The sequence below is a fragment of the Motacilla alba genome, chromosome 8 (genome assembly GCF_015832195.1).
Source record: "Motacilla alba alba isolate MOTALB_02 chromosome 8, Motacilla_alba_V1.0_pri, whole genome shotgun sequence".
Lineage (NCBI taxonomy): Eukaryota > Metazoa > Chordata > Aves > Passeriformes > Motacillidae > Motacilla > Motacilla alba.
This window is the reverse complement of record NC_052023.1, coordinates 9,103,967-9,125,266: the sequence shown is the minus strand read 5'-3', so window position 1 is coordinate 9,125,266 and position 21,300 is coordinate 9,103,967. Positions and strand designations below refer to the sequence as shown.

At 38.4% G+C, this 21,300-nt stretch overlaps 1 protein-coding gene across 12 annotated transcripts in view; it reads left to right on the top strand.

Moving 5' to 3' along the window:
- MAST2 (microtubule associated serine/threonine kinase 2) overlaps window positions 1-21,300 on the top strand; it is a 215,899-nt gene that overhangs the window by 58,235 nt on the left and 136,364 nt on the right. Inside the window, exon 1 of one of the 12 annotated variants that reach the window (XM_038144787.1) lies at window positions 1,736-6,992. The exons of 10 other annotated variants lie outside the window; for them this stretch is intronic. In XM_038144787.1, the coding sequence (XP_038000715.1) occupies window positions 6,837-6,992 (156 nt within the window). In that variant the 5' untranslated portion in view covers window positions 1,736-6,836. Of the gene's footprint in view, window positions 1-1,735; window positions 6,993-14,803; window positions 18,186-21,300 lie in introns of those variants that run through there. One more of the 12 variants, XM_038144792.1, reaches the window with a different exon arrangement.

Genomic DNA, 21,300 nt, shown 5'->3' with positions numbered 1-21,300 from the left:
ACAGTCAGCATCTTGCTCTGAAGAAACTTCAGTATATTACTTAAAACACAGTCAGCATCTTTTTGCTCACTTCAGTTAAGTGAATTCCATTTTGGAGTGGACTCATTGGCTTAAAGGAGGTTTTCATATTTGAAAGAAAATGTGAACACCCTTCTGTGTAACCTGAGGCTTGTCATTATTGGAAATATGAATTCATAAAACTTGCCTTGTGATAATTGTTAGGCACTAGACTGTCAGTTTGAATGATTGCAGTTCTCATTATCTTCAGATGCTGCATGTTATTTTTTTTTTGTCTGTGAGTATGTTGAATTGATTTTTGGCACATGCAGTCACTTCTCTTCCTGACAGCAGCACTATTGTAGGTGTAAAGTGAGAAACTGCTGTAGTGTGCATGGGAAATTAGCTGTTTTGCTTGGGGAGCTATGGGGAACTTAAAATACAGTTATTCAGACTGTCTTGGACACACTCTGTTGAAGAGTGAGGCTTTGTTCCTTGAGTGTTGTTCTGTGGTTCTCAGTGACCTCCATAAACACATACTGGTGTACACAATAAAAGTTCTGGGTTTTAATTTAAAGTAGTTGAAACTTTGCTGTTTTATTTTTGGCAGATATTTCCATAGAAAGGCACTGTGAGAGGTCTGTGTTTAGTATTTTAATATGGCTGCATTCTGTGTCTGGTAATACTTTTTGAAATAGGTTCCTGGGATGTGATAATAGGAGGATGGGTCTTCAAACATGAAATAGTTTGTTTGCTTAAGTTTCAAGCTGCTTTCTTTCAGAAATGCAAGCTGTTTTGAGCCTTAGGACATTTATAAGAATCCCCTGTAGCATTTTGACAAAGCAAAAGCTTTGGACATGCTCTGTGATTAGTAGCATAATCCTCCATGTTTGGCTGCCACTTTTTGTTTGGTCTGTTTTCCTGCACTGTGTCACTTTGGTTTATCCAAGCCATGCAATGTGTCTTTCCAGCAATCCTTTTTCAGCCCCAGAGACACGGTGATTGTTTATTTTACCACTTTCAGGACAGTGGGAATACAGAGGTTTGTGTGCCTCACCTCTGAAGAGCTGCAGCTCAGAATCATTCCTAGGAGTTAATCTAAAATCCTTATTGCCTCGAGATTACCGGGGTGGGAGAGGTGAAATCTCTTGGCAGAGATAAGGGTAGCCTTGTAAGTGAAACACAAGCCTGGAACTTATGCAACAATGCTGATATCTGAACTTTGATAAGCTCAGGTACAGAGAGGTTCAGTCCCTTGGTCACCTGAAGAGCTGAAAGTAAAGCATGTCTTGCAGACTTTCTGTGAACCTCAGTTTATTAATGTTTAGCAGATGTTTGCAGCTGAAATGGATGGTTCTGTGGAATAATTTATTGCTGTAGTCACTGTATATAGTGTGCCAGTATAATTTTCTTATTTCTGATTGTGTTCATATTTAGATTTTCAAGTTGTTTAGGAGCCGAGGAGGCATGCCATGATCTCTTACCTGCCTTTGTGGGTTATTATTGCTAACCCGAGCATTTCCACATTAATTGTGAGTTTCAGACTCTTCCCTGGTGGGAACTGCAGAGTCTTTGTGCTGTGAGAACATGAGGTATGAAGTCAGAATAACCAACATATTACAAACCTTATTTAGAGTCAATATCTCTAGTTCTTCCCTTTGTGAACAGAAACTAGGACAAAATAATGGCCAGGTTTTTTTAAATTATTTTTTATTATTATTTTTTTCCCCCCACATTGTTGTTTATTATAGGGATAGATGAGAAGAACTCCTGTGTTGTGGCATTTTGGATTGATCAGAATTATTTTCACTGAAAGCAGTTGTGGTCAACTAAGTACAAATAGTGTAAAATTTGCTGAGAGGGTGCCTTGCTGACTGAGGGGCTTCTGCTTTTTTTGTTTATTGCAGTGACCAAATTCCCATTAAATAAACAAGATTCTGTGTTCATCATGAATATAAAACACTGTCATGTTGAGACTATAGTGTGAGTATGCAAAAATATGTCAGTGTGAACTCTCAGCTATTTGGCAAAGGACAATGTTTATAGAAGAGCATTGAATGATGTGCAGGGTTTCAGATCTGTCATAAAAGGATGTGAAATGTAATTAACCTAAAATAACCTTTAAAATATTTTTTGAGCCTGATAAATTAAATGAGCTGTTGAGATAACTTAATGAGAGATTTTAATTTTATACCTTAAATAATATCCTATTAAAATCCTCAAGATTTTGCTTTGTGATGGAATCAATTGAGATTTATATTTTCACAATGACCTCATGATTCAGTAACATTGTTAATATATTTGGTGCATATTTGAGGGGTAAGGTCTAGGTTAATGGCAGCATTTATTCTTTAAGTGCTTGAAGCCACAAAGCTCTAATTGAAGAGTGGAATGTTCAAACCTCATTATTTTAATGTGGTCATACAGAATAGTGACACTTAAAGTAGTTATACGATGAACTCCTATGGCAAGGTTCATAATTTGTCCATGAAAACAAATTATTATGTGAAACTTTGAATTAAAATTCTCTGCCTCGGAGTTTAAATAAAACATGAAACTTCAGGTCTAACATGGTTTCTGTATTTGTCTTTGCTCAAATTAGCAACAAGCATTTGCATACCTTTAACACAGAGAATTCTGCTGTGAATTGTTTACACAAAGTTACAGTGCATGCACTGAATCTCTCGCACAAAGCTGCCTCAGTGGGTGCAGTGTGATATTTTTGTTTCAGGTAGTTAAGCCTGCCGAGGTACTTTCGGCAAATCTGCATCTCAAATTTTCTAAATATTGAAGTAATTGAAGTAATTTAATGGATGAGCTGTTGTCAAGGAAAATACATGCAGTGCTTATCAGAGTGTCAGGAATCCAGGGGTTGGAGACAAAGGTCGGAATGTTCATTCCTGCTTGCATTTCATCAGTGCTGCCAGCCTTGGTTAGGGCAGTTTGCACACTGGGCTGCCTCCACTCTGAGCTAGATCCTTTAAAGACCTCTCCTACCTCTTCAATGTTCCTAAGCTCTCCTTTCTCTCTATGCTCTCCCAGAAGTGGTTTTTTTTCTCCTCAGCTTTCCCTACCCCCAGAAAAAACCTCCCCACAGTAAAATTCAGTTCTTATTTCTTGACGATAGCCAGAAAATTCTGGCTAATTGTGAATTTGGGCTACTTTATGCACACATGTACTTCTGCTGTGACCTCCTTAGTCCCTCTCCACTGCCAGTCCTTTGGGCTATGGGCTCCTGTTCTGGGAAGTGTGAGCATTGTAGAATTGTATCTTGTATCACAGCTTTACAGCTGCTCAAAATTTGCACTCCCCTTTTCTACTGTACAGTTTCTAGTTCTGGTACTACCTTTATTTCTTTAGTGTCTCCTTGCTAAATGAACAGTGTTCTGAGTCATGGGCTTTTGATCCTCAAGCTCTGTGAGTCTGTTCAAATGACAGTATGTGACATGGAAGTCAAGTCTGTGGGTGTTATTAAATCTATCAATAACTATTTGTTTGGTTTTAGGTAAGGTTCTGATGTTTTGCCTTAAAATTCATCTATCAAATATTTTCTTTTAAAAGAAAGTTATGAATTTCAAATGCATCCATTTCTTATCAAAGTTAATTCTTGAATCTTATTAGAATGAAATAGACTAAGGAAAGGGAAGTTTGGCAAGATAAATGATTAGGTGTTTGAAAGGAAAAGGAACAAGGTGTACTATGGCAAACATGCAGAACTCTGAATTGAGAGGAGAAGAACTATGTCAGCATTGCCAGATTATATTGATGAGGTATCAGCATCAATCCTGATTAAACAGGCAGTTGTTTAAAGTGGTACTTTTGACACTGACATCTTTTATTTTCTACATGATTACTGGCCTGCTGACATGTTTACTTTCTCAGTATAATTTACATATTGTGTTTAAAATGTTGCTGACTGAGAAATAGTTGAATTATACAAGGCAGAGTAAAAAGAAAATCAGACCTTCTTATAGCTGATATAAACATGTATGAATATCAGGTAATACCTACAAACAAACCAGTTGATTTATTACCAACTTAATTCTAGGAGAGCACTCTAATAAATTGAATGGCTTGCTTATCTTCTTATTTTTTATGATAAAGGTGATTTAGAAATCAGCTTATATATACATATATATATATATTATATATATATATACACACACACACACATGCACACATATATGAGATTTAAAAAGAAAATAGCTGCAAATGTTTGTATAAATGAGAGTTGTTGAAACCCTTGGGAGACCCTGTTCCATGTGGTCTATTGTCAGACAAGTCTGTGGTATCAGCTTCCCAGGTAAAGTGTGAAGGATGGATTAAAAACCATTTAAGGGTGCTTGGCCATTAAACTTGGGTCTGCAATGAATTGATAGGTGTCCCTTACAGTTCTAATTACTGAATGTCTCTATTTTTCCATAAGCAAAAGGTGAACTGCTCTTTCCCCAGGTTTACTATAAATTCCAGTAATTCCTAGGGAAAGGTGTGAAGGTGCTTAGTTTCTTCAGTGGAGTACATTAATGATGCATGCCCTTCCATCTGCTATTGGATTTCTTTTTGTCCCATTATCAACAAGGATTTTATCATCGAGCTTTGCCTCCATTGAGTGCAATCTCCATCTGAGAATAGTCATGGACAGCTGTTCGTAATGGTCAGTTCCATTTTCCTTTGCACATCAGGAAACATCCCCAATAGTTTGGGTGTTCAGAAGTAGGTAACCACTACTTCACATTCTGGAGCAAGCCATGAAAGGTTGTTTGAACTCCATTTTGTGTTATGTAAAAAGGATAAAGTTGATTTAACTCCATTTCACCTAAGCTATATTATTGAGCTTACGCTTTGTGTTATGAGCTTCTGTTCTGTGTTGAATCCCCCAGTTCAGAGTAGTGGAGAGCATATAATAATGTTCACTGCCCATAAGTGTAATTACTACACTGCTGTATGTTTTACAGATAATTAATCCCATAAAATGCTCAAATTTTATCATGGCTATGCTGAGGACTGCCTGTCTCATTTACGTGCAGTTCTGTGTCCAATATCCTGTCCTCAAACTGCATGGGAAAGGTTATGGAGGCTGGAATTGTGGCTGGGTGGTGCCGCATGTTTAAAGACCCTGCTCTCTGCTCCCTTTGAAACAGGCAAAGCACACACCACCAAACAGGCAAAGCACACCCCACCAAGCCTTGAAGCTTGGGTGTAATTAAGATGTCTTAATTGTGGGGCCTGTATTACCCACTGCATGGCAGGAGATGCTGACTGCAGTGTGCTGAGGAGGTTGGACACCCTGGAACAAAGTGTCAGTGGGAGAATTCACTTGCTTCTGTGTAGACTGGGCACATGCCATGCTGGGACACAATGAGAGCAGACTTTACAGGTTCAGTGATGGTTTCATAAGACAGATCGAGCTCCAGCAAAGATCCCATGGGATGAGGAGCTGTTTGTGTCCTTAGCACTGCTCAGTTCTGGCTCAAAAGGTAAGTCAAAAAAACACCCTAAAAGCTGAAATATAAATAGAAGTATGGAAAGCTAAAAACAGTAAAAAAACAACCTGCTTTGAGTTTCAAAAAGATGAACTGATTTAGAAAGAGAAGTGTGAATCACAAGGAACATGAGTGAAGGGACCTGCATCTTTATAGTCTTCACAGAACTGAATTAAGGACCACTCCTTCAAGGCAGAAGAGGAATGCAGTGTACCCCTATCCTACCTATGAATAAGCATTAAGAATGGTTAAAAGGAAAGCAGAATGGTGAGGAACAGACCAAAGTAGGTTGTTGATTCAGTGAGTAAAAGGAGATAATGACAAAGCTTTAAAATAATTCAAAGATGAAATGTGTGAACTACTATTTGTGCTGTAGAGCCAATCGCTTAAAATAGTCTGAGAACTGGAAAATGGCAAGTTGAGTACCAGTATTTGGAAAAAGGGATTCATGAGAGATTAATGGAGTTAGAATTGCAGATGTTCCATTCATGCTGTAGCTGCCTAAATCCTAATTCCTACGACTGTAATTTACCATTTGGTTGCATTAACACAGTACATTGACAGAGCAGGTCATTCAGATCACCCTGACAGTGTTGACCTCACTGTTCATTCTCTGTTAGAATACATTTGTCATCAGTGGCTTTATTTTTAGGTCACCCATTCAAATAATAGAATGGTTTGGTATTGGAAGGGACCTTAAAGACCCTTTTGTTCCAACCCCCTGCCACGGGCAGGAACACTTTCCACTAGACCCGGTTGCTCAAAGCTTCATCCAGCCTGGCCTTGAACACTTCCAGAGATGTGACATCCACAACTTCTCTGAGCAACCTGTGCCAGTTCCTCCCCACCCTCATAGTGAATCATTTCTTCCTCATATCTAATGTTATATGCATGGCTGTTCTTTTGACATAGAAAGGTCATATTCCCTAGCAATTCTTCTGACAGCTACTTTTAAAAATTCAATTGATTGGCAGGTTCTTAACCCAGAAAGTTTTGCTATTTCATAGAGATACATTTTCTTTGGAAATGTGGTTTTCAGTCAAGCTGTAAGCTCTGAACAATTCAGAGCCTGATGTTTACATGTTTACTTGATCAGCAGAGACAGTAATTTAAACAGCCCAAGCTCTACCTCTCCCATCCAAAATCACCTAAGAACTCTTCTCAGAAGCCACAGTGATTTATTTGCAACCTTTTTTTTTTCCCTATGAAAATCTCAATAACTAATGCTAGGATGCTTCTTCTACTTGTTCTTTGGAAAAGCTGATACAGGACTGAAATAATTATTTTGCCTTGGACATTGTCCTAGCTGCTCTGGAACCTCCTCGATAATCTGCTTACTTGTTTGCCTGGGCAGGAATGGACTTTGGCTTTTCCTCTGCTTCCTGTTGCAAAAGCAGCTTTGAAGGCAGTTCTGGGAAGGAAAGGGAGCTGCTAGCGTGGGAAATTCAGGAGCACAGGACAGAGCAAATCAACTACAATCAACTGATAATGCTGATGTCTGATAACTCAGAGGTATATTTAGAATGCTGCTGCTGTTTTCATGTTTGTCTTTTGTTGTCCATTGCAGCTCACACTTGCATTTAGTGGCTTTCTACTTCAGTGACTTCGGAAGGAAACCTAAGGAGACAGGGGTTTCTTCAGCTTCATTAACTATTCTGGAACGAGCTTCTCCTTGCCTTGAATTCCACCTTGCCTGTAGAGATTTGTGTTCTGCTATGAGATCATTCTGTCAATATAGGCTTGTTTACTTTACAACTTCAGCAGTTTTGGAAGGCTCCTTTCAATATTGAAACATCCACCTTTTTCACTAGCAGCAGCATGGAACTGTGAATCTCAACTGATGATTGTCAGTGTTTCTTTCCTCTAGGAAGACCTGATGGTTTGGTAGAATTGAATTCTCTGTTTTCTAATGTAGTTTCCTGTGTTAATTGGTTTCTTGCTGGATCCTGTCAGCCTCACTGTGATACCAGCCTTCTGAGAATCTTATTTTGTGGATGCATTTAGAAAAGGCTCTCCTCCTTTTGTGGAAATAATTTTCTCTAGGGATGCTGCCAAGTCTCAGAAGACCAAGAAATGATATGGTTTTGTATTTAAGTGTAATCAAACTGGCATTCATGATCATTTTTTCTCTTTAGAGCAGGAACAGCTCTGTAGATGAATATATGTTTTTGGCATTGGCTTTAACCAAAATTGCAAATAATGGTATAAATGATCCTGACTGCCAGAAACACTGAACAGTAGTAGGGAGTCAAAGTTTCTCCAATTGTTCCTTGTGTCCTGGTAGCTTCCAAGCCGCAGGCCAATTTCATCCAGGCTTGAAAAGAATAAGAAATGTCAAAAATAACTGTAATTGCAATACTATAAGAACTGGAAAGCGAGTAGGAGACACCCCCTCACATTCTCTCAGTGACAGGCAGTTGGTTGTTTATTGTGGTTTGGCAGCACCGGTTGACACTCAAATATGACAGTGCTGGGTTAACTAGGGGAGATGCTGTCTCCAGCTGGGTGGAAGTAAAATAGGAGAGCCAGAGTTACCTCTGTCAGGGCTATGGGAGGGAGCAAGAGGCAAAAAGCCAAACTCAAGTCTGTAAGAAATTGGGTGTCTTTAGTCCTTGTTGCTGAAAAAGCAGCGTATTTATATTGCAGTTCTGTTTCCAGGAACATGGATATTCATGACCTAACTCTGGGCAAGGTTGGAAGGGCAGCTTTTGAAATGCTTCCCTGTAGTCAGTTTGGCATGCTGCTTTTGCTGCGGGAGGAGTGGAGGGATGCTACTCCAGCAAACTGAAGATCTTTCCACGTGGTTGCCTTTGCAGTGTCCTGTGCTTGTCCCAGCCTGGGACTGCACTGCAGGGTCAGCTCAAGGAAGTGATGGATGTCTTCCCTGGACTGTAAACCTGACCTTCCAGAAAGGAGAGAAGGGAACCCTCACGTTTTGGTTGTGCATATTGGAGCTGAGCATACTTGTGGCATCATCTGCAGTTTATTTCTTTGCTTTTCACTACTAACAACATTACAAAAATTAGTATTCTACAAGCTTGAAAGACAGACTATTATCTAATTGGCTTTTGGTTAGGAGGATACTGATTTCTAGGTCAATGTAAAACAAATGAGCATTTAAATTGAAGAGGAGCAGCTGTTCCAAAGCCCCTTTCCACAGTGCCTGGTTTTGTTAAGGATAATTATGTCTAATTTTAAATTATGATAGCTTTGAGTATTGAGCTTTGCCTTGTTACATCCACTATCTCATTCTCCTTCATCAGTAAGAATATACTATCATGGAACTAGGTTTCTGATTGGATTTATTTTTCTGGGCCTTTTGAATTATGAAGAGAAATACAGCTTTAAGGATGGGGTTTTCAACACTTTCATGCCAATGTTACCACACTCACATTTTATTTTTCGAGGTCTCAAAACTGATACAGCATGTCTGATTCCTGTGGAAGATACTGCTGAGAAAATACATATTTATGTAAATGTGTAAGATTTTTGTTCATATTTTTAGCTTGACTATGGAAACATCAGACTCTAGTGCTGAAAAATCCAAGAAAGCTCTTGTCAGCCTTGGAAGGAAACATATGCTAAAGATGTCCTGTGGATTACGTACTGCTTGTTTCAATTAACACATTGATATTCTCTGTCAGTTCTAGAGACAAAAAGCCCAGGTGACAATTCAAATGATGCATGAAAAGAACATTTCAATTTTTACTGGTGAGCTCAGATTTTTTTTAAAGGAAGAACAAAAGATTTCAACTGTTTTGGTCACTATTACATTTGTAACTCAGTAGTATGTCTGAATTCTTTAAGGAATATTTATTGTAAAGATACTGCTGCTGCAATGGAGCACATTTGTTTTTCTGAAACATTTGCTGCTGGACATGTGTTGTTGTGTCATATGTAAGAATTTTGTGTTTGAATTTAATTTGGAGTAAAGTGTAACTGTATCAAGAAATGCAAAACATATATATTTGACTATTAATTTGAAATCCAAGCATTTTTACCTGCTACTTTTATGAAAGGAGACATGTTTTCACATGCCTTTTAAAATAATTATTGTCACACTTTTCCTGTGAGAAATATTCTTTGAGTTTTTAAATCAACAGTTTTACTGTCTTTTATTTCTTCTCTCCTGACTTAATGTAAATGGTTCTATTAAAAAAACACCAAAAAAAGTTCAAGAGATTGCCAAATTACTATTATGTCTCTACTCTTTTTAAAATGAAAAATAGCTTTCAAATGAGAAAAAAAACCAACCATGAGACTTATAAATTTGGAAGGTCTGATGCAGATCCTGGTAAAAAGGGAAAATTGAAAAAGAAAGTTATCCTTGTACAGTAAGTCTTTGAAATCCTGAATGAATTCATTATTTTTATCTTTCTTTCTGTTTTTGTTCAAGTTTAGTGGATAAATGACGGAAAAAAAGGATATCTATGAAAAAAGCTTTTAACTTGTCCAGCACTTTAAGGAGATGACAAAATTGTGAGGAATCAATAGCAAAGTTTTGTCTGAGACCAGAAATGGAAGAATAAAAACCTGTCAGAACCCATCAGTAAAAAACCGCTGTGAGATATCGATGTGAGCCTAGTCAGGTATATAAACAAGGAGAGTAGGAGAGAATAAAGCCCTCTAATTCCAAATGTTTTGGCTTATCTTCAAGTATTTATTTCAAAGGCAGTGTTTAAGTGTATATCATCTTGGTCTTAAGCCAGCAAAATGGTACAACCTTTGGAGGCTTGTTCAAGCACTTTAATGTCAGCTGGAAACCAAGGTAAAATTCATGGTATATTACATGAATTGTATGTGGATTAAGTTGGAAAAATATATTCAGTGCTCTAGACTCTGTTCTGAGCAGAATAATTAAAGAAAAAGCAGTTGTTGAGTTTTATGGCATTTTTCCTAATAGTTTTTTTCCTAATGAGAGTGTGAATCATTATTTGTAACTATTTTACCAGTGTAATAGAAGAGGTTCCTTGTCTCATGAAACATCAAGTGTTTGTTTTGAAGAGATGAGTGTCCAAAATGACAAATATACTACAGATACGAGTGGGAGGAAGATACAGTGAAATACAGCTCAGTTTGGTCTCACACCTCTGCAATTTGTTGTCCTTAAAAGTCTTTAATTGAAAAGTGCCATCTTCCTATAAAAATTGTCTAGCTTGTACTTCAAAGTGAAATGTGGCTTTATTGATGAAGTAAGAATTGGAAGCAGAAGTTTGGGAGGAGTTCACAGGAAAGGGAAGTGTGTACATGCAAACCACTGCTGCTGTGGTGAGGCTGCAGCAAGGGCAGGAGTGTGGACAGTGGAGGAAATCTTTTGTGCGCAGTAAAATTTTGGGAGTATTTATCAGTGTGTGTTTGCATGAGATATGAGGTGCATCTGGAATTTGTAGCTTTATAGAGCCAGTTTCGAGGGCAGAATAGCTGCTAGGCTAACTGGATTCATAATGCCTTTCCTGTGGGATTCTTGAAACTACAGCCTTTGTTTCCATAAACATTTCAGTAAATGTCAATACCTTCACTAGGGAAACACACAAGTTGGTATTGAGTCCTTGAGCTTTGGGTTTGTTGCCGTTCTGGTTGGAGTTACTAATTGCTGAGGTTTAAGTCCTAATGTCTGAAGCATGAGGGTTGTCTTATAGTAAAGTAAGAGAAACTTGATTTTGGTAATCATCAAATGTTTAGTAAACAGACATTATATTTTCTTCAGGTTTAAATTTGCAGTCTATACTGAGAAAGGTTTTTCTGCCTATCAAAAACATGTTTCTTTTAAAAATGGCATTGTATTTGAAATGTAGCATGAGAGAAGCTGCTTTCCATTCTGTTCTAATGGCAGTTCAGCTCCAGAATATGAATTTGCATAGTGAATCCCACATTTTCTATAAATATTAAATTTAATTGGCGATTCCTTTCCAAAGATGTTAGCTTGAGCCGAGGTTCTGTCTGGAAGCCGGTGTCTCTTCTGCATGTCCCTGCTCTGTTACAGTATGGAAGCGGTTGTTCTGTAGATGAATGAACTCTTTCCTCCAGCCTTGTCGGCAGCAAATTTCCATTTGTATGGAAGATGAGTGGGAGTGCCGCCTTTCATAAGGCATTGGATGTGGGGGATGGGGCAGTCTGGCCCAGGATCTAAACCTAACAAACCGGGAACAGAAAGTGTGCTGTGAAAGCCTGAGTAGTGTGTAAACCTTGAGGATTTTAGACATTTTTTCAGCGTTTCTTTTTCTGGGACCAAGCCTCATAAGCGGTGGCTCAGGATGAGTTCCTGCTGTAGTTCATTGCTAATGCACAGCTTTGCTCCAAAGGTCTTACTTTATCAAACTGAATCTTGTAAATAGGCAAGACATCCAGAAAAAATCAGACAAGCTGTCAGGCGAGTTTCCTTAGGTTGGCTGCCAAGTTGTTTTTTTTTTTTTTTTTTCTTTTTTTAAAAAACAAGTTACCTCATCAACCTTCCTGGTTTCAGTAGTCTGTCAGTGTATCTTGAAAAGACACGTTTTTAAATCTCCAGATAAACACAGCTTGATCAAAATAAATAAAAAAAGCCCCAAGCACTTAAGTTTCAGTTTGACAGAGAAACATTTGGCTTATTTTTTTTTTTTTTTTGCACAGATAAATGCTACCAAAGACTTTAAAAAAATGTCTCTAAAGTTGTCAGCTTATAAAATTTTGGAAAGTGATCTTTTCCCACCAGACAATATGTTATGTAAGGAAATGTTATAGCTTTAAAGTTTCCCACAGCTTGATGTCTTGTTGCTTTTAGTTTTGATTAAATAGAGTAAAAACTATAATGAATTAGGAATGATGAAATTCATAATTCACATTATGAAAAATGGAACTTTTTAATCTGAGTATTTTAGATCAGGGCACTGGTTCAAAACATTCCTTGATAATACAATATGTAATTAAAAACATCTTGCTGCAGAAAATTGAAAAGCTGTTGGTCTTTTTAGCCTGATTTTTGGATGGGAGCACTCTTGGTGTGGCAAAATGTGAATTGGTGTTCATCACAAGATCATCCTTTTGTGTAGTGCTGACGTCCTTCACACCCCATCTCCAGTGATGGGGCCCTGTTTGTGTGAGAGACTTTCTTGTGTTTTTGCAGTTATTATGAAATATCAAAAGTTTCTAAGTGGTCAATATAAGTGGACTTGGACCTCTGGAAGGACCTCCAAATTCTCTGGAGTTATGAATTCAAGGAGTGCAGTTATTGGATTCTTAAGCTATTCTAGACAGCACAGACATTTTTGATCCACAGTGTGATGATTTGATTGCCAAGATGACCTTTACTGCTTTTGCTTTTATAGTAATGGTAGGTTTCAATTCTGATGCAATAGCATAAACCTCAAAATATGTCAGGATGCAGTGCCAAGAACCTGAAATGACTAGGAAGTCATAGCAAAATTATTTGCCCTATTTTAGTTAATTTTTAGTTTTTTCACAGATTTGGAATGATACTTGAAAGTCACTGCAACTATCAATTACAATTTAAGATAGGTAGTTTATATTCAGCATAGGAAGTACAATATGCAAACGGAACACAGCTCAGAGATGAGCCACGTGATTCTACACAGATATGTCTTTGTGCATATGTAAATGCATTCTCTGATGTAGTAGATACAGACTCCTTTCTTATTTATCCCCCCTTGCAGTTGCTTTGGTGAGTAGAAAATGTGAGTAATAGGATAATAGCTTATTCAGGAATTCTCAGATATGTTTCACTAAAATGTCTTGTACACAGGAGCAATTGCACAACTTTTAAGTGACTTCCTGTGGTCGTTGCTTTTCTGACTGTGAAATTGGTCTGTCCTTGGTCATCTTCCACTGATGCTATTTGAAAACCTGTGGGCTGCAGAAGAGCTGAAAGAATTGTTTTGATGATACTGAAGTTAATAGATAGAAAATTTCCTGTCATTTTCACCTTGGAAACATTCTCACCTCTCAGAATGTTTTCTTCTACAAGACAGAGAAGTGATAGATTTTGGTAGCAGGCAGTAGAATGGGGTCTGAATCAGCATGAATGAGGTTTCTTCTTATCAAAAGACACAAAATGCTGACCAGAATCCAAGCACAGACCCCTCCTAGAGACCTCTGAGAAGTAGGGTTGTTTGCTGTCTAGTGTGTAAAAAGTAAAATTCCAGATCCTCTTAATATTCTTCAATGTCTTGTCATACATGTGGCTTTTCCTTGGCTAATTAAAGGAGATTAAGTTCTTAAAGTCTTTTAACTCTGATGTTTTTCTACCCTGGAAACATTTATTTTGGGTCTTTCATTTTATCAATATTGATTTCAAAATATAGGTCACAGACATGATTTTTCATGGTGATGTCATCAATATTATATCTAGAGACAATACCACTAATTTATGATGTGTAAGTTCTCTTGGTCTGTTCAGAGCTACACACTGTTTTTAGAATTACTTTTCAGTTTGCAAATTCCCTGTTACACCTCGTTCCCTTTTGGTGTTTGGATGCCTTTTGGGATGTAAGACACTTGTCTTCAGCCAGCATTACCTTTGGACTTTCTACCTAAATAAAGCCACAGAATGGTTACACTGGCTGAGCCCAGTACCTTATCTCTGATTGCAGGTGTCTAAGGCAGAGTCTCTTCCCAGAAGATTTGCAACTGTTTGTGACTCTGGGTCAGCTTCAGTGTGCTTCCCTCTTTTAAGAGTTCTTGGCAGATTCTTCAATGCATTTGTCCAAACACTTCTGCCCATGCTTGTGATTCTTTTCCCCTCCAGCCTTTTACAGCCAGAAATAGCCCAATGTGACTGTTGTGTAAAGCAGTAGCTCCTTTTATTTCTTTGGGAATTGCTCTTAGCCTTGTCTAATTCACCCCAGTACTGGCAAGCTGATAAACTGCCCTTCCCTACTTACCAGGCTAATCCTTGTAGGAACATACTGGAAGTTGATGGCCATTTCCATTTCTTGATGTCTTCAAATCAGCATTCAATGAAGAACTTTCTCAGAGTGCTGCAGCTAAACAGGAATTGGTTGGATTATGTCCAGGAGATCCCAATGCTACACTACCCTTTGTCTTTCCTGTTCCTGCAGAGCAAAGCAAATTTTCTCCAGATTTGTAAATTTGCTGGAGGGAGGAAGAACTGAGTTATGAGCCTGCTAAAGTTGTTGGTAACCAACTTTAAAGTCTCTCTTTTAATCCCCCTTCCTAACTGTTTTTAGTGAAGCTGAATATTAAGGTAGGTACTCTCATTCTTAAAGGATTCAAGTATTATTACATGAGCTCCTTATTGTGATTCCCCCCCCCCCCCCCCCCCCCCCCCCCCCCCCGATAAACAGGTTTTTTGTTAGACCCTTTCTTGGTGTTGCCTGCATCTGGAAACTGTTTGGGAGCTTTCTTCTAGAATTGACTTTTTATATAATTGATAAAATTACGTTTTGTGTCCTTTGGTTTCTTTAATTCTTTCAGTAATACACCCTTTAGTGTAGTGTCTTGTAGAAGTACTTTCCCATCTCTAATTGGAGACTTACCTGCAGACATTTTAGGATGTTGAAATCCCTAAGGGTGGTGTAATCTTTTGACGAAACGATGAATAAATTAAAATTTCTAAAGGTAGTATTTAGTAAAAACATTTTCCATGTCAGAGAGTTGCTTTTAAATTCCATGTGTCCTTTGCTTGTTTCAGTTTGATCCTAAATATTTTCTCCTGTCTTCTTTCATAATTGATTTTCTGTGGTAGATTTTGCTGAAGGAAGAAGAGAGGAGAGGGGATGAGTCTTAACAGTTAAATAGGAGGGAAGAAAAGGTGGTCACCCCATTTGTGATGTTTTTGGTGGTGGTTTTTGATCTGACATTTAAATAAACACTGAAGAAGGGAAGGAGACAGGGAAGCTGGAGGAAAAGCCATGCCTGGTTTTTTATCCAGCAGCCCCAGTTGGCTTCTCTACCCCAGAAACTGGGTAAGTGTGGCAGGCAGCCAATTTGAAAGCATCCTCCCCAAGAAAGCTTGAAATTTGGAAGAGAGCAGATGATTCTCATGGTATTTCAAGACGCATGCCAGCCTCAATCAATTACAAGTCACTTGTGAAGACATATTGAGAATTGGCAATGTCTGAATATTACGGTAGATAATCCAGGAAGGACTGATGTATATGTGCCAATAAGAACACTTCCAGTTATGTTATGGAAATAAGTTGTGGTTATACACTACTGTTATCTGCCTGAAACATTTTCATTTAGTGGTTGATTTAGAAGGAGAATACAATGGGAATGGTGTTGCATGATTGTTAAGATGCCTTGATTCCTCCCACAGAGTGTGTTGTTTAATGCTGGTGGCCTTAGGAGAGGTAAGATCAATGATCCAGTTAGTGCATGGTCTAATAGAAATATTTCTGAAGTCTATTGTAGACTACAATAAATTGCAAAGCGCATGTAACGTATGTGAGCATGCATGCCAAAATGTTTTGTTTCTCTGAGATCTTCTTGGGTAAAAATAGAATTTGTATGGTACTAATGTCTGATAACTGAAGTTAGTATTTTGTATTTTTTCCCGAGGAAGCTTATTTGATGGCAAAATGCAAGAAATATTATTGGAATCCATCATGAACATTATCACAGTGAAGTCCTATGATCATTTTACGTTCCTGTGTGCTTTTAAACAGCTTAATCTATATTTTTATGTCGCTATTCCCCCCGGTGGCACATCCTTCAGTTCTCCCGCAGAGTTTTGTGGCTGGCTCGCTGTTCCCCGGCCCCGTTTGCAAAAGAAGATGCTGTTCCTTTAAAATGAAGTGGCTCACGGAGTTGTTTTCACTAGCGCAGGTTTTTATATGGTACAGTAGGCTCCATGCAAATGAGCTCTGCCCTCTCCGGAGCGCACAAAGGCGCTGCAGCCCGCATTCGGCGTTCGCTCCTGTAAAGCGGCAGATGGATGGAGGGAGGCACGGCAGCCGCGGGATTTATTAGCTGCTCTCAATAAAAGACCGCACTCGCTCCGCCGAGGATCAGGAAAAAGCCTGGTGATCGGGATTGAGTTGTATCTGCTTCCAGCTGACTTTACGATGATGTGTTCAGCTCATGTGACTCGGTCACTTAGCATGAGGATCAGCTAAAGATTTCCGTGTAAATCTCTGCTCCTTTAAGCACCGCCAGCCCCGTGTGCTTGTCCGGAGACTCTTTTTGGCTTGCAGCTGTCAGAGCTGCGGGGACAGCAGCGCTGCCCCGGGCTGGGCTCCGCTCGCTGCCGCGGTTCACACTTGAGGATGTCTGGCCGAAATCCCCTCATAAACACAGCTCTCGATGAAGTTCGATTTGTGTATCTCATGAAATCCTTCAGAAGTTAGGTTGTTTTTAAATACAGTCTTTCTATTCAGAAGTTATAAATAGACTCTCTTCCTAAGCTTTTGTCAGGAGGTGAAATCTGTTGCTTTAGCTTTCTGCTAAAAAATTGAAGGTCATTGCGGCAATAGGTTGTTCATTATATTTGCAATACTTTCTTTTTTCCTTTTTAACCCAGAAAGGGCATGTGTAGGACGAAGGCTTCTTGACATGCTCAGAAAATTAAATGATACTGGGATGAACATCCCTAGATTTTTGGTTTTATTGAAATGGTGTTCGGTATAGCTAGAAGCATTGTTGCTGTTTTATTTTTCAACACATGCTGTACGCTCATGTTTTAAAATGGACCTAAAGGGGCAAAGCCCTTTTTGACCTTGCTGGAGTTGTCTGTGTGAAGGTAGCTGGAAAACAGAAACTGCAGGACAGACTGAAAAAAACCTCAGCTGAACTGTGCTTTTTCATTTTTTCCCTCCTGCCTTTTTGCTATGGATGACGATGAGGGAAGGGCTACTTCAGACGGCTCTGTCAGTGATGAATAGATGAATGAATTCTTAAATGTTCAGGACTTGCAACATGTGTTCCAGACCCTTCAGCACATGAGAGTCGCAAGATCTCAGCAATGAGCTGAAGAATGTGCCGTGCCTGCTGCAGGGACGAGCCCAGCATACCTCAGAGATAGCAGAAACAAAAGAATGTGTGACAGTATCTGAAGAATCTCACAGTTGCTTTGTCTTGCAAAGGAGAAAAGGAATTTTTCAGAATTGGGAAAAATAAAATTTCCATGGTTTTCATAGCGAGATTTTTCTGTCTTTCGGTGCCAGTGTATCGTCCTGTGTGCCCACAGTATTGCTTTTTTAGTTAGCGTGGCTGTGTTTTTTAAAGGAAATGTGACCTGGATTTTGTGAGCTTATTATACACAGTAAATGAAGGCAGCTGTTTTAGCTTACTGATCCCTTATAACAGCTCAAGTGAATAGAAATAAAGCAAAAATGCGTGTGTATGAGATCTGAATTAAATTTGGCCTTATGTGGAGTTGTGGATTATTATTATTATAAATTTGTAGACAGTTGTGTGTATGAGGGGAGTGAGACATCCAACCTAGAAAAGATTCAGAAAAGTCGAACAGATTTTTTCTAATGTGACCTGCTGAATCTGCCACAAAGAGGCAGGCAAAATTACACACAGATAGTCAGAGACCGTGGCTGCAGTTCTTCCTGACAGGCGAGTGAAAGACCATGTCCTATTTTTAGCAAGTGGACGGAGGGCGAGTGGGAGGGGGAGAAAAGTTTGAAAATAATGGACTTCTTTAACAGCTAGAGAGCAAAGCTAGTGAGAAGCAAGTGAGCTTTAGTGATCAGCAGTGGAAATATGGATGATTCAAGTATTCTTCGAAGAAGAGGGCTGCAGGTAAGTGTAACTTCAGCCTTCTTTTATTTATTCTTCTGCTTGTAATGTGACAGTCTCATAAACATGCTGACAGTTGTTTGGTGTAAATCAGGTTGACTGAGAACAGAACAGTGATACTAGAATTTGAGTTTTTCTGTTTTCACCTAGTGTATATTTTATAAACTAAAAGCAGGATTTTGTATACAGTAATAAAATAATATTTTAATGTCTTGGATTATATCCAATAGTTTTGTGACTATTCCTATGGTAAGAAGTGAAGTATAAACTATGAGGCTTACCTTATTTTTGGGACTTCACTTTTACAGATACATAAAAAAATCTGTTACATGACTTGTCAGACTTGCCTTAGAGTAGCCATTTTACTTGAGCATTAATCAAAAATTAAATGTCAAAGCAGATTGAATATTCTCATTATTTTTGACTTATGCTTCTTTACTGCTTCAAATGCACAGTAATCGAAAACCAGAATGCAATTCAACAATGCAAATGATATTTCTATTTTACTTTCAACAACTATAATTGTTGAAATAAATACTTTAATTTGTTCTGAACTCAAACATCCTAGTGAAGTTTTATTTTGTACTGGTGCTGTGGAAGCTGGACTCAGTTGTGCTGGTCTGACAAACAGTAATCTGTGCCAGTGCCAGTGGCATGTGATAACTGAACTGATGCTTATGGAAGAAAACTGCTGGAAGTGAGTGAGCTCCAAAATCTTGTGTGAGATGGACAGGGAATAGATTTGTGCTTGAGAGCAACATATTCTTCCCCTCCAGCCCCCCTTTTCATTGTGAAAGGATGGTATATAGCCTATTACATACTTGCTAGCATAAGTAATTGTTTATAGACCATGAACATTGCCTATTAAATTAACCATGTCTGTCCCATTGTTTAACTTCCTTTGAGGAAAATAAATTTACTATTTTAACATAGTGCTATTCATGCCTTGCTGATGCTTTAAGGCAATTACAAAGTAATTGTTGCCTTACATGAATATGTTCTCCATTCACCTTTTTATTTATTTATTTATTTATTGGTCATTAATATTACTGAAATAGCTTGACACAGTGCTGCATATACCATGGTGACAGTGTATTAGGATAGTGCATTTCCTCATCACAAAATTAGCTGTATTTACTCTCTGTATAATGGAGTATATAGGAATAAGTAAGATTATTTGGGGGTGAATTTTTGGATAAATTGATATTTATTTTCAAAGTATCTAATTAGTTAGAGTTTCATAGCCAAGAAGATTGTTTCTGTCCACAGATAATCAAAATGTTTTTCAAGCCATTTATTGCTTTTCTGAACCTGGCATTTCCCGGGGATGTTTTATCTGTTTGACATGACAGGGAGTGGTTTTCATGGTAATTCTTCTTTTGGAGTACTTTGGGGAGTATTGGAACAGGAAGGGAGGTTGGAGGAGCCCAAATGTCTACCAATGTCAGCAGAAGACACTGCTGGGAATGAGAATGCATTTCCCTGGTTTAACTCTGTAGCATAGTGAAATTCCATCATTTTGGTGGTATTGAGTATTTACTGTTTAGATGTGGTGTTGTGTCTGTCCACAGTTCAGTAGGTATCTGTAAATGCATATATATATATATATATATATATATAGGTGTAATCAATATCTACATCAAAAATGCTTCAGGCACTAAGAAAATAGGCTAAAAGGATATCAGGAAATAAGGCAGATGTCCAAAAGGAAGTTAATGCTAGATCTTTTTTTTCCCCTTCTGTATTTTGGAGTAGAATTTTTGGAAGAAATTGTGGCTTGGAAAAGTGACCATTTTATAGTCAATTTCAACTTCAAAAATCAGGAAAAATTAAAGAGCTGTTGGGACATTGCCAAGGCAATATATTTAATTACTTCCCTTGGAGAGCTGGGTGATAGTAGTTTGAAAGGCCACAGATGAAAAAAATTAGTTTCTGAGTTCAAGCTGGATGTTGATGGCTTTTAAAATGAACATCACAGCCCAAATTAGGTTCTCGAATCCAACCTCTCCACTCAAAGCAATGCTAATTCCAAAGTTAGATCAGGCTGCTGAAGGACTTGTCCAGGCTGGTTTTGAGTGTATCTAGGGATAGGAGATTTTGAAACCTTTTTTGGCAGCTGTTCTGGTACTTAATCAAGTGCACTGTGAAAATCTTGTTTCCTTTATGTTTCACTACAGGCCACTTTCCAAATGCACAGATGTGTTTTCCTTGTGCTGCCTTTTACCTCCATCACCTGAAATGCTTATGATATTAACACTGGGATAACTTTGTCTTCTTGGGGAGTTCTCTCCGCCCTGATGCCTGCAGTAAATAGCTGTGGACTAGAGGGAGCAGAGAGCCTAAAGGAGCAGGGATGTTCCTGCATGCAAAGTCAATATAGTGGCACATGGCCCTTCTGTATCACCTTCTTCATTTGTTCAGTTCTGCTTTTGTTGCATCCTGTTTGGTGCCACAAATTTGGTTTACAAATTTGTAGTGGTGAAATGTGTGGAAATTTAAGGTCCAGGGGAGGCAAATCAGGTTTTCTGTGTGCATGTAAGTGTACATATTGATATATTTAAAATATGCACACATATATAGCATGCTCACAGTGGGACGTAGTTGTGCAATAGTATCGAGAAAAAGCTGAGAAAGCTTCTAATAATGGAATATTCCTTTAATTTCTAGGCTTTCATTTTAGGTAATGAACTTGGACTTTTGACATAAATTACTGCCTAGGGACAGGTGCTAAGTGGTGGAGCTGTTTCTGCTGCTCTGTAGAGAGATGTGTATTTGGATTTCTAAATTATTTGGTGTTACATAAAATGCATTGTGACATAGCCACAAATGTTAGGAGGCTACCCAGGTTTGTTATTGTTCCCTGTACATTTGTTGTTGCTGGTATTTCAGTGCGGATCATAGCAGTAGTACCCAGTGAGTCCCTGTGAAGATGAACTGGTATTTTGATCATCTTGTACTAGAAAATGGTGGGATTTTTGGTTTCTTTTGCATTGCAGGAGCTGGTGCATGTGTGCTTTTACTCTTTTCACACGTGCAAGAAATTGGAGCTTCTATCCCCAAAATCCTGATGAGTGAATGCAAGTGAGAAAAGTAATGGAGAGTGTGATATTCCAAACTT